The 12,220-nt window shown below is 48.1% G+C and overlaps 3 protein-coding genes across 3 annotated transcripts; 2 read left to right on the forward strand and 1 right to left on the reverse strand.

Annotated features, from left to right (window-relative positions):
• Positions 1-1,926: 1,926 nt before the first annotated feature.
• Positions 1,927-3,704, forward strand: AO090102000388 (MFS transporter; the record flags this gene model as incomplete). The annotated part of the gene is made up of 4 exons (XM_001822525.1): positions 1,927-2,344; positions 2,394-2,997; positions 3,053-3,384; positions 3,439-3,704. 4 exons carry the CDS (start codon positions 1,927-1,929, stop codon positions 3,702-3,704), a joined length of 1,620 nt encoding a protein of 539 aa, XP_001822577.1.
• A 699-nt stretch (positions 3,705-4,403) lies between these two features.
• AO090102000387 (putative C6 transcription factor) lies at positions 4,404-7,055 on the forward strand (the record flags this gene model as incomplete). The annotated part of the gene is made up of 5 exons (XM_023236851.1): positions 4,404-5,269; positions 5,329-5,588; positions 5,642-5,776; positions 5,831-5,921; positions 5,990-7,055. The coding sequence occupies 5 exons, from the start codon at positions 4,404-4,406 to the stop codon at positions 7,053-7,055; spliced, it is 2,418 nt and encodes an 805-aa protein (XP_023091790.1).
• A 1,433-nt stretch (positions 7,056-8,488) lies between these two features.
• On the reverse strand, positions 8,489-9,396 carry xanC (transcription factor xanC; the record flags this gene model as incomplete). Its single annotated transcript, XM_023236852.1, has 2 exons — positions 8,489-8,796; positions 8,859-9,396. 2 exons carry the CDS (start codon positions 9,394-9,396, stop codon positions 8,489-8,491), a joined length of 846 nt encoding a protein of 281 aa, XP_023091789.1.
• Positions 9,397-12,220: the final 2,824 nt, after the last annotated feature.

Below are 12,220 nucleotides of genomic sequence, written 5' to 3' on the forward strand. Positions count from 1 at the left end.
TGGAGGAGGGACCCGAAATGACTCAACGGAGACGGAGGCGAACGAGAGAGGCGGAGGAGGAAGGAGAAGAAGAATAAGATAGGACACTCAGGAGGAGAGGTCCAAGTCGTTGGAAGAGATGTGTACAGGTACACACCTCGAACTAGTAGTTCGACTGGCGATGAGGAGCACAGCGACGGGCTTTGAGCTGCTCGTCCGTCTTGCTGTCTAAAAATTAATTCTTTCTTTTTGGGAGGCGTGGGAAAAAGGCCCCGCGCTAGGCCGATTTCGGCTTATCACCTCCCCTTATCAGTCACGTGGGGCCATTGCCCCGGAGAAATCCTCCCCCTGGAGGAATGTTCTGCCTCTGGTTGTGGTCATTATGCATTGCTCTTCGTACACACAAAGGGTCATGATGGGGGGTTTGGGATAGTCAGATACATTTCTGTTGTACGAAGATAGGTTCATACTACGGGGCAGACCCAGTGTTTCACTGAGCGCGTGTCCACCTTGTTGATGGGGATGACATTGCTTTAAAAGTCTGGAGTATGGGTCCATGGTGGCCGTGTCCAAGTTCTCGACCTTGGAAGAACGTTTTTCTAGACTAAAGCAAAGCACAGAGGTTGACTTTAAAGCACCAGTCAAGAGAAGAACCCATAGCGTGAGCAAAGTGGATGGGGTACTCTACGTCCACATTGCTTGGGATCGAATTCAAGTGAGACAATCTCCGTCTGACACTGTCCCCATGGATTGTCAAGTGGATACTCCAATTAAAGCTCACGGGCAACAAGCAAAACCTGGAGCAAGAGAAGTCAAAGAGAGAGTAGAGAAAAAATTGAAACTGAAATTCATGACACACCCTGATCGGGAGGGACCTTTCCTTATGCGGTAATACCCTCCGTGACCCGGGATTCCGATGACATAATGAAAATGGCGTGGTGCCAAGGGTCTTGGCAGCGGATCTAGACATTCAAACTTTTATATTCAACACTATAGTATGTACACGATAAAAGCAACCGGTGCTATCCACACGGATATCGCATCCGGACAGAAATCTTCGGTTAGCACTAGCCCAGGAACTGACAGTACGTTTGTCTTTCTTACGTCATAATAGGGAGTCTGTATTTTACACTATCGAGTATGATACTCATGCACCGTGGTAGATCCTACAACACTGATAAGGCTGTTAAAGTAACTCGTACACTGATATATATACATATATATACATATAGATCTACATAAGCGGCAGGTAATTGGAAAGAGTACAGTTTAGACTCAGTGATATCATATGGACTACCTCGTTAAGCCTAGTGTATACACAGACTTCACACTTATAACTAATGGCATGGCCGCGTAAGAGCTGACTCGGATAATAAGTGACAACGCCGTGAAAGTACTAGGTAGGATAGATGTAAACCAATAGATGATACATTGGGTGTAGAATGTGGGGCAAAACTCTGTTCGGCAATGGATTCATACAACTATAGCCAATGCAAGTATGTATGTAAGTATGTATGTGTTGGTAGAATTAGAGTGGAAAAGAGAAGAAAAATAGAACACCGAACGAGATATTCTTGGCAGAGAGAGAAAACGGGAAGGTGGTTATCAAGTCGCGATCAGACGTTGTGATAAGCAGTATCATCGTAGCATATCTCCCCATGCGGTTAGCGACCCACCTTCCAAATCGGGCAATTTGATAGGAAACTGGATGCAAGGCTGAGCTTGTGCGCTGCCATCTTGGGCATCTTTCCTACCTGGTATCTTTTGGAAAATTCGCGCCCCTTAATTTAGCTTCCAGGAATTGCGTTTGCGTATCCACGGGTTGCGCCTTAATCTTGCGCCATGCGTTTCTATATAAGAGGCACGTATGCCCCATTCCAAGGCTTGATGATAGCCTTTCCATCGAATCAGTCAATTGCTTAACCTAGTGTTCTGTCCAGAACAAACATGCAAGACAATCACTTACGACGCTCAAGCGATGCAGCTCGGACCCTCTCAGGGTCCGGGCAAGACACCGATTACTTGGATTTACCTGTACGCCAAGTCACCCGCGATGCCAATCTAGAAGAATACACAACAGAAACCGCTGCGGGTCAAATCATCAAGCCCGTTCGGTCTGCTGCTTCAGGGAAAATGGAGGATTGGAAGCTAGTAACATTTACTATCGACGACCCGGAAAATCCGAAGAATTGGTCCAAGGCGTTCAAATGGTATTGTACTATGGTGGTTGCTTTTACTTGCTTCGTCGTCGCATTCGCAAGTAGTGTTATTACGGCCGATATAGAAGGACCAGCTGAAGAGTTTGGTGTCTCTCGAGAAGTCAGTCTGGTTGTCGTCACGGTCTTTGTCATTGGTTTTGGTGTTGGTACGTGTGTTGTGGTCATCGCTCGCTTGTTCAGGTACTGACTGGTCAGGTCCAATGGCGTTCGCACCCATGTCAGAGATGTTTGGCCGTAGACCGGTCTATGCCCTCACACTCCTCATAGCGGTTATCTTCATCATTCCTTGTGCGGTGTCGAAGAATATCGGGACTCTCATCGTGTGCAGAGCAATTGACGGCATTGCTTTTAGCGCCCCGATGACTCTGGTTGGTGGTACTTTAGCGGATCTGTGGAAAAATGAAGAGCGCGGTGTCCCTATGGCGGCCTTCTCTGCAAGCCCCTTCCTTGGTCCGGCCATTGGTCCGCTCGCGGGTGGCTACCTGGCTGATGCGGCCGGGTGGAGATGGCTCTACTGGCTGATGTTGATCCTTGCATTCGTCGCCTGGGTGCTGATCACCTTCACTGTGCCCGAAACCTATGCTCCAACGATCCTGAAACGGAGAGCCAAGAAACTCAGGAAGACGCAGAACGACTCCAAGTACGTGACCGAAACGGAACTAGATTCTCGGCCGCTGGGTGAGAAACTGCGCATATTCTTCTTCCGCCCGTTCCAGCTCTTGTTTCTGGAACCCATCGTCTTGTTCATCTCGATCTACATGTCCGTGCTGTATGGCCTGCTGTACATGTTCTTCGTTGCGTAAGTTCACGTTCATATCAAACCGCTTGTACCACACTCTAACATGATTCTTTAGGTACCCAATCGTGTATCAAGGTGGAAAAGGCTGGAGTGCCGGATCGACTGGTCTTATGTTCATTCCCTTGGCCATCGGTGTCATCATGAGCGCGGCTTGCTCTCCATTTATTAACAAGCACTATCTATCGCTGTACGCAAAGTATGGCGGAAAGCCCCCAGCAGAGGCACGCCTGATCCCTATGATGTTCTCGTGCTGGTTTATTCCTATTGGACTTTTTATCTTCGCATGGACATCGTACCCGCAGATCCACTGGTTCGGACCTGCCGTCGGTGGCTGGCCGGTAGGTTTCGGCTTTATTTTCCTGTACAACTCGGCGAACAACTACCTTGGTGAGCTTTCCCTGCCCTCTACTTCCTAAAGGCTAATTACTAACGGTATTGTAGTCGATACGTACCAGCATCAAGCAGCATCTGCCCTTGCCGCAAAGACCTTTCTCCGGTCTATATGGGGAGCGTCCACAGTGCTCTTTACTGAGCAGATGTATGACCGATTGGGTGACCAATGGGCTAGTACATTGCTGGCTTTCATTGCGTTGGCCTGCTGCGCCATTCCTTATGTTTTCTATTTCAAGGGCGAGTCTATTCGCCGCTTCTCGCGATATGCCTACAACGAAGATGAAGAGAATACCGGGAAGGTCGAGAAGAGCTAAAAGCTTTCCTCTGTGAACCCGGCACTTAATTTCCATGCCACAAAAGGTCTTGCTACATTGAACTAGACATAGATTTCCTGTGTCCTAGATTTCGGTATTTCGAAAGAATTGGCACCTGGGTCGATGGTTGGGGTTTACGAGTGACATGTATTGAATGCTTGGATTATATATACCATGACTAATATAGACGATACACATCTGGAGATGTTTAATAAAGTTTTTATTGAGAAAATTGATCTAGTACAAGACTCGGAAGAAACTGAATTGTTTAACCTAGGTACAACTAAAAAGCTAAACGTCATTGCCCAATCGTTTGGTTAGGGTTTTGTCGGCTGCTGAAGTTCCCCGCTCCTCGTCACGTGGTGATTTCCCTTGCGGCCTTAGTCATTCGCCGCCGATAGTTGGGCCAAGTTAGTGCGACCGACCGTAGCATTTGTCTCCTCGACCTCCTCTTACGAATTCTCGATAAGCTTGCCAAGTGTTGAAGTTACCGAAATTAATTTATTTAATTATTTAGAACTATGGATCTCCCGTCGATTTAATTTCGAAAGTGACCACCTCAATTTGAACCGCCCTGTATCCAGTCTATCCGCCTCTTATGTGATCCGTTCTTTGCATGAATTGAAACACCGAAAAAGTTGAATCGCAGCACTGCACTATAGCAATCCAAGTAATTCCAGTTTAACCTTCAAGACCTCAATGACGTCCCCATATCAGCCGTCCATGTCGTTCTCGCCGTCGGTGAACGGCCCCGACATGACGGCTGCGCCCTCGAGACCCGTCTCCGACCTCCCGCAATCCCAAGTCGATGCGATTATCCGAACGAAACGGAAAGCGCGTGAGCCGAAGGCGTGCTATCCCTGCCATGCGCGAAAAGTTAAATGCGATCGCAATCTCCCGTGTGACGGATGTGTCAAGCGCGACCATGCCGACCTCTGCTCGTACGAACGGCCCTCGAAAAAACGCATCATGGGCGCCGCGGGCCCTTCCCAATATCGCGACAGTCCCGCAGCGACGCCGGGTGGATCGGAAAGCGTCGGGCTCCCTGGATCTGCTGAGACACCTATCCGGTTAAAACAGGAACCTGGCGTGGCGAGATCGAACCCGTTGACGTCTGCCGGACGAGTCTCAATTCCGCGGGAGGAGTGGGATAATGTGCGCACTAGGCTGAAGGAGATGGAGCAAACCATTAACAATCTCCGTGTCGGGCTTGAGAAGGCAGAAGAAGGACAAGCCTCCTCATTAGAGACGGGTAGCGTGCAGAGCGGTGATGCCAGTATCCGGTCCAAAGCCGCTTCTCCGGAGCGAGAGGGTATCCATGCGGCGAACACGTTGGGCGAGGGCACTGTCCACCTGGGATCTCGATCGGTACTTGCTTACATATTGAACAACAAGTCCGGGTCAGATCAGCTGCAAGCCCTGCTGGAAGGTGGCATATTGCCGAAACTGGGGCTTGATAATGAATCTGCGACGTATCCATTTGTCGACCTGTGGTCGTCTGATATGTCCACATTTGATGTCAGCGCTGTTTGCAGCGCACTCCCAAGTGATCAGCAGTGCAAGGAGTATGTTTCTAGAATCTGTTCCGTCTTTTTGGTTGGCTCTTATGCTGAACTATGGCTAGGTTTTTTTACTACTACCGGGACATAGCAGGTGCTATCTATCCTGTTCTCGAGGACATACCCAATTTTGAGATGCACCTTGATCTTCTGTTGCGGACTAGGACGGCCACCGGTGGGATATACCGCTCAGATAACGATCAAGCTCAAAAACCATTCGGTGTTTCCATAGCATTTCTCGGCTTGTTGTTTGCTGTGTTGGCCTCCGGCTGCCAGTCCTCCGATTTGCCCGGGAAGGAGAGAGAGTTAACGTCTCAAGTTTATGGTGAGTGTCGTGTTCCACTTCCATCTGCGAACAGCTTTACTTACTGGACCCAGTATGTTGCTCGTACCAGTGTCTTCGAATGACCAACTTCTTGTCACAGCCGACAATAGACGCGATTCAGACCCTCCTTGTGATTGGCAATGTTTTGTCCTATAATATGAACCCCGGCATTTCCTATGTTCTTCTCGGTACGTAAATATTATCATGCCCAATCCTGCGCCAGTCTAGCTAATCAATGCCAGGCATGACCCTTCGAATGGGGCTTGCGCTTGGGTTGCATGTTGAATCAAGCCGCTTTTCCGCAGCGGAGAGATACCGTAGGCGACATGTTTGGTGAGTATACCTGCGCCTGCCGTTATGATCTATGATTTGCGATTTATGATGATTCTAACACTGCATAGGTGGTCCATGGCTTGGCAGGACAGCCATTTCTCGCTTTCTTACGATCGACCATCAACCACGGCCGTCTGCCAACCAGAGATAGCCTACAAAGAGGACTCAACGCCTGGCGAATGTTCGTACTTTGAAACACTCTGCCGGGTTATACAACTGGCATTGGAGGTAGTGCGCAGCCGAATGCTCAATCCTCACGCACAGCTGAGCCAGAAGACCATCCATGCATACAAAGAAAGGATTCAACACATCATGATTGAGGCGAAGCCTTACTTGCGTGACCGGAAGTACTGCTTCTCTACATCCGAACACCTTGAAAGAGTCGTGCTGAAGCTACATTCCTCTTACTTCGCCTCTGAGCTCCTCCGGCCGGCTCTCAAAATGACGGCCGACCCCAGCGACCCGCTCACCACCAGCATGCGTTCCGACTGCGTTAGCAACTTGATGACCACGGTCGAGGCCTATGTTGAAATGCACACCGTTAGCTCCCATGCGTCCCGGTCTTGGATTGCCTTGCAGCGAGCGATCAGCTCGGTTTTCTTACTCGCAGTCACAGAAGAATCGAAGACGAACCCCCGTTTCTGGACTCTTTTACGTGAGATGAAGATGATCATTGCAGAACGGGCCAACGAGGAAGGTTTATTTGGTCAGGGAGATGCGTCTGGCCTTCCCCAGACAGATCGCAACGGAAGCTTCAATGCGGCCATTCCCACCACCACCAACACAACAGCTACTAGCCCCGCTGCCCTAAGCACTGCCTCCCCTGCGTCGGCTGCCGTCGGAATGGATACGCAGACTCAGTGGGCTAAGCCCTTGACTAAGACACTCCGCGCGCTGGACAAGCTTGAAGCCGCCTTCAGCTCCCATGGCCAATTGCCAACTGGCCATGGCACATATCTGAACCCAGCTACAGCATCCATGCAAAACCTGGCACCGCCTGTTTCTGCCGCCATGACGCCCAGTGTCGGATCTCTTCCGCCTCCGACGCCCGAGAGTTCCACCAGCGGGGAGTGGACCATGCCCAATATTCTTGACCGAGCTGCGGAGTATATTCATCCACCTCTGTGGAGCTAATCATATGCCGTGTGGGATTTAGTACTGGGCGTTAGGAAATGTTCGTTATGATTGCATGGACTTGCTTTACCAGGGGAGTATATATGCGTTCGGTTGTAAAACTTGGGTGGCCTGGTGTCTCTCTTGATTGGTGCTGTCTTTCCTGTAACATTTAAGTCTTTATTTACATGACCTACTTCCGAGATATTTTCATGCAGCATAATTGATAGAAATAAGAAATAATCTGATTCTATCCTGCAGACAGCGTCCGCATATATATCAAATCTCCTCCACTTGAACATGTGGGTCCAAATCAATACCCATTACCCAGCTATAGTAAACAAGACTTCCCTTCCCCAAGCAGGTAATAGAACCTACTTCCATTAACGAAAAGAAACAGATTCCGCACTACACGGTGAAAGAAAACAGCCCTTCTCAATCTTCACCTCAAACCCCAACAATTCCAAAAACGGCAAAGACCAGAATTGGAAAAACACACCCAGTATCATACTTCCAACATAACATTCTTCTCAACAAGGCTGGTATCGTAAAAGAGCGGATTGTTACGGAGCATTACATCGAGGAGTCTGTAAGGGGCTTAATGGAGTGGTGGTTGTGCGGGGACTGATAAATCTTGTAGACTCTTGAGCTGGAGGTATACCCTATCAGTTGCAAAGGATCGGATCACATAGATGGGCGATTTGTCACATCGCTCTATCACGGACCTATAGTTGGACGAAGTACCAGTACCGAATTACTAGGTAACTGTTAGGAAAGAAAAGAAGCAGGAGGAATAGAAGAAGCAGGGTATAAAGGGATTTAAATCGTCTATAGTATTTTTCTTTAGTTTAAAATATCAATAATCTTTACTAGATTTATTTTATCCCCTTTTCCCCACATACACAGACATATAGAACGAAGCGATCATTTACTCACAGTAAGACACCGATCTAGATTATATTGACTTGGAATCACCAGAACCCCACAGCTGACCACACCCAGAAAAGAAAAAAAAAGACTCGATGGCAAACCAAAGCAGGCATTATATACATGCGTGACTTGAGAGATGTGATATCGACAGTCAGTTGTGGTATGGGCTGCATGAGGTGGAGAAGATCCATCTTGGCGTTTCTCTCAAGTGCTTAAATGGGGTAATGCGAAGGTGTTCCTATTCGTTGAGACAGGTGGGCGGGAGGCTTCCCCGGTTGGAGATTGTAGGTTTGGTGGCTGGGCTTAATATTGAAGATAGCGTGTTTTCTTGGGACGGGCTGTTGGGCTGAGAGGATGAGTAATTCTACTTTCTACTTGTATTGAGGGAGGATACTTTGTATGTAGAAATAAATTTGGATTAGGAAAGATAACTAGAATTTGAATAACACCCATGTACCATTAACACCTTATCTATGCCGATTATTTGAAAATCCCCGGTTTCTGACAAAGGACAGAATTGTGCTTCATTGCAGCTTCTGTTGATAGCTATCCAGTATTGACGAAGAATGTAAAGGACAAATACTTGTGGAGGCAGTCGGATGTATCCAGTTGACGGGAGACTCAGATAGGAAGTTTCGATTCTGACAATGACATGTCAGGCCTTGCATGGTGAACGAGCTGGTGGCTGGTACTTGCTCCACTGGCGAGGGAGGTTGAGATGTAGGCGGCGGTGGAACTCCTGCTAGAGGGGAACTTGGTTGAAGCAGAATAACTGCCTTTGGCTTCATATTTCCATTGTCTAGCATCTGCAAGATCTGTGGCAGTGATGCCTCTATTAAGTGTCAGAATTGATTCATAATACTTATGTGATGTAGGGACGGAACGGGAACACACCAGTGGTCAAATAATAGAAGCTCGATTGAGAGTTCTGAGTATAGATATTCCACGGATCAGTCTGGAGTTGGCCATTCATGTCCGGTGGGACGTAGTTATTCGAGGCATTCGTTGCCATGTCCAGATTTAAGGAGCCAGCGTCTGGAGAACATACACTACTGTTTGTGAGGACAGACGGCGATAATGAGCTCGATGGATCGGCTTCTTTCGCAGTGGCCTCGTACTGCGGAAAGGTTGGTGAGGGCTGCGGTGGTAGGGTAGATGCTGGACTCAGAGTGCTGTAAGGATAGTAGGTACCCGTCGAACCAGGCAGATAAGGACCACTCATCGCAGGCATAATCTCGGCAGCAGGCGATAAAACCTTTCTGTCGACATCATACGCTGATGTCGGGACTCCTCCCAACGGTGCCGTAGGATGGTGATAACCCCAACCGTTTAGGCTCGCCGCTGCTCTGAGTTCACTCGCGATAACCCGTTCCTGTAGTTTGGCAATTCGATCTCGGATTTTGCGACCTTTGAAAGGTGGTGTTAGAGCCATGCTCTCTATTCAAGTGGAAGAGATATACTCACGGTGATTCCTCTGGGACAGCCTGTTCTGTAACCTTCTTCTTTCGATAGGGTCTTGTTCCAGTTTTGGGTTTGTCGCGGCGCTGGCACGATCGTCCTTTGCATGCTGTGCTCTCATGTTGATGTGAAATATTTGTTGACAATCACCTTACTACGCTCGCTTGAACTGTGTGTGTATGAACCCCAACTCTTGTGATTCAGCCTTCGACTTCTTGCAACGAGCAGAGTCACCGTTTAACCTAGAGGAATTGTGACACTTGCTTTGGCGATTATTTTGATGGCAATGGAGATGCAGTCCTGGATTAAAGTATGGCGAGGATGAATGGGGAACAGGCGGTGATCGAGCTATATATAAGTACTATGAGATCAGACCAACCTGAACCAGACCAACTCAGGGACAGCCAGGCTTGCTTGGTGTTTTCATGAAAAGTCTGACGTGTTCTCAGCTTTTCTGGTTATGGTATATCAAAGTATAAGAGTCCGAGAGACGACCTTTGATTTGCTCGTCGGCTGAACGCGCCTTTCACTTTACGAGCGCCTGTAATAGATTGAGACAATGTTCCGGGTATATATGAAAAGGGCCCGGGGGAGAAAAGGGTAGTTTATCTTTGGAAGAAAGTGTTTAAATATCCACTGAATTGACTTCTTCGAAATGCTACATCGTTCCTGACTTTACGGGCACTAGTGAATAGAATGTCTCGCACCCATGGTACTGGATACTTGACCTGTGGCCTCCGATGGCCACGAGGGACTGAGCCTTGTTCCATTCCGATTCGCGGGGTTTGCGGTGCAGAGACCCAAGTAAGCAGCCATGCGGGACGTATGAGGCTTGGAGCAGCGCCAGCTAGGCGCATCAGTTAGTTCCAATAAGTCCTGACAAATGGTGTTATAGAACCTGCGATGATAGGACAGAGTAGAGATATTAGTGCGGATATTTCATGCACGGCTCAGCTGATTTGCTAGCCACCAGTGCCATGGCTCCCCAGCGTGACATTTTCTTCAGCCGTGTGAACCGTAACACATGGAATACGTACTTTTGATTTGATTGCGGTCTCTATTCCGTGTCGGCGTTTATGCTCGAGTATCGCGTAACCTACAGGGTTTACTGCAAACCCTTGCAGGTCTTCCGCCGATGTTCCTTTCAGGAAAACAAAGAAGCCGGCGTCATCGGAGAGGCGCAATCAAGTAGATGACGTGCCCGGAAAATGACCGGACTCTCAGTACAAATCTCAACCCAACATTGAAATGCTAGACCAAGGTGATACCCCCAGATTGGGTGGATCCAGCGATGGTATGGTAGATTGTCCATGTGGGTCAATCTGGCTTGGGGTACATGCGAACTTCCGTAGACAGCCATGAGCAAGACATTGACGGCGACCTTTCTTATTTTGAAAAGCTCGTCTTAGTTCGCTTAAAGGAAACGCAGGCGAGTGACGTGGCGAGCTGTTTCATGGAAGAACGGGGCATGAAACGGAAAGGCAAAATGAAAGATGGAACTTGGTAAACGGACACAGAGATAAATGATGAAAGTCTCTAAATCAAGAATACTATCTCCTCGAAATTGTAACACTATTGCTTGCTTGGTTCCATTAACAGTGCATCATCACTGGCATGGCGCAGGATAAGCCCAACTAAATGCTGATCGGCCGTCAACATTTCAATGTGGTTCCCGTTGGATTTGCAACTGGCCAGTCAATCATTGCTTGGCTGGAAAAGCTGGAAAATATTTATCCATCTGAAAATGCATTAAGGCGATTGGCGGAGTTTCGCCAGTCCCACCGTGGAAGACGCTGGCATCGATTTCATTTGGTGGAGAGTCAGGGGTTCGTATTCGAAAGGGGAAGAATCTGTAAGCTCTGATTGTCTTGATGGACTGAAGACGGACTCTTGTGCCACCCGGCAGAGTGGATCGAAAATATTGATGTGATGATGTTGAAGAACCATTGAAGTCCTCCGTTTTGCTTTTTTTGGGCAGACAAGATCCCGTGACTGAACCAGCACCAAACCGATCACTCTGATCCAACAATGAGAACCAGACGTATTGGAAGTATGACTGCCTGTCTGATCAATGACGACGTAGGAAGCACAACGTAGATGAACAATAGTTTCATGAAGAGGTTGGGGTCAAGATTGAATCGCACCCAGTACCATGGTAGGGCTACTCCACGTTATTCCAGACGTTGTACAGGTCATGTAGTGTCTGCTTCTAGGGCTAAACCGGGCTTTTGTTCAATCATAGTTTGAGATCCTTGATGGTTAATAGATGATAGGCAGTCAAATAGCGTCCTATTCCAACCGCCTGCTAACTAAATTCTCTTATCTAAACTTTCTCTCGGTCCCTTTATCTAACCTCTCCCTTCGTGTCGGTCGACTTTTTTGGAGCTAGCAAGTGGTCTATATTAACCTCAGAATTGGAAAAACAAGAGACAGAGCCATATTCGAACATTATTTACCATGAAATTGAGCAGCGATATAATGACATGTACAACATTATATCGACGTCCTACTTCGCACCGAAAGCTTCCAAGAAACAAACGTTGCATCTTTGGCCAACACATGGTCCGTCATATCTATCTCCGCCACAGCTTCAAAAACACCAAGATACGCTACCGAGCACTCCAATGCGCAAGTTTAGCACACCTTAACTCGCAATTCCCCAACCTACTCTAGACGGAAAATGGGTTCAGTCATCCTGACAATCGCAACTCATCCTCAATACACTATTATCTCTTTCACAAAACAAGTACGGGACACCGTTCCGTTGGTGATCGACGGCGTCACGGGCGCCTTGAAAG

The sequence above is a fragment of the Aspergillus oryzae genome, chromosome 4, assembly GCF_000184455.2.
Source record: "Aspergillus oryzae RIB40 DNA, chromosome 4".
Lineage (NCBI taxonomy): Eukaryota > Fungi > Ascomycota > Eurotiomycetes > Eurotiales > Aspergillaceae > Aspergillus > Aspergillus oryzae.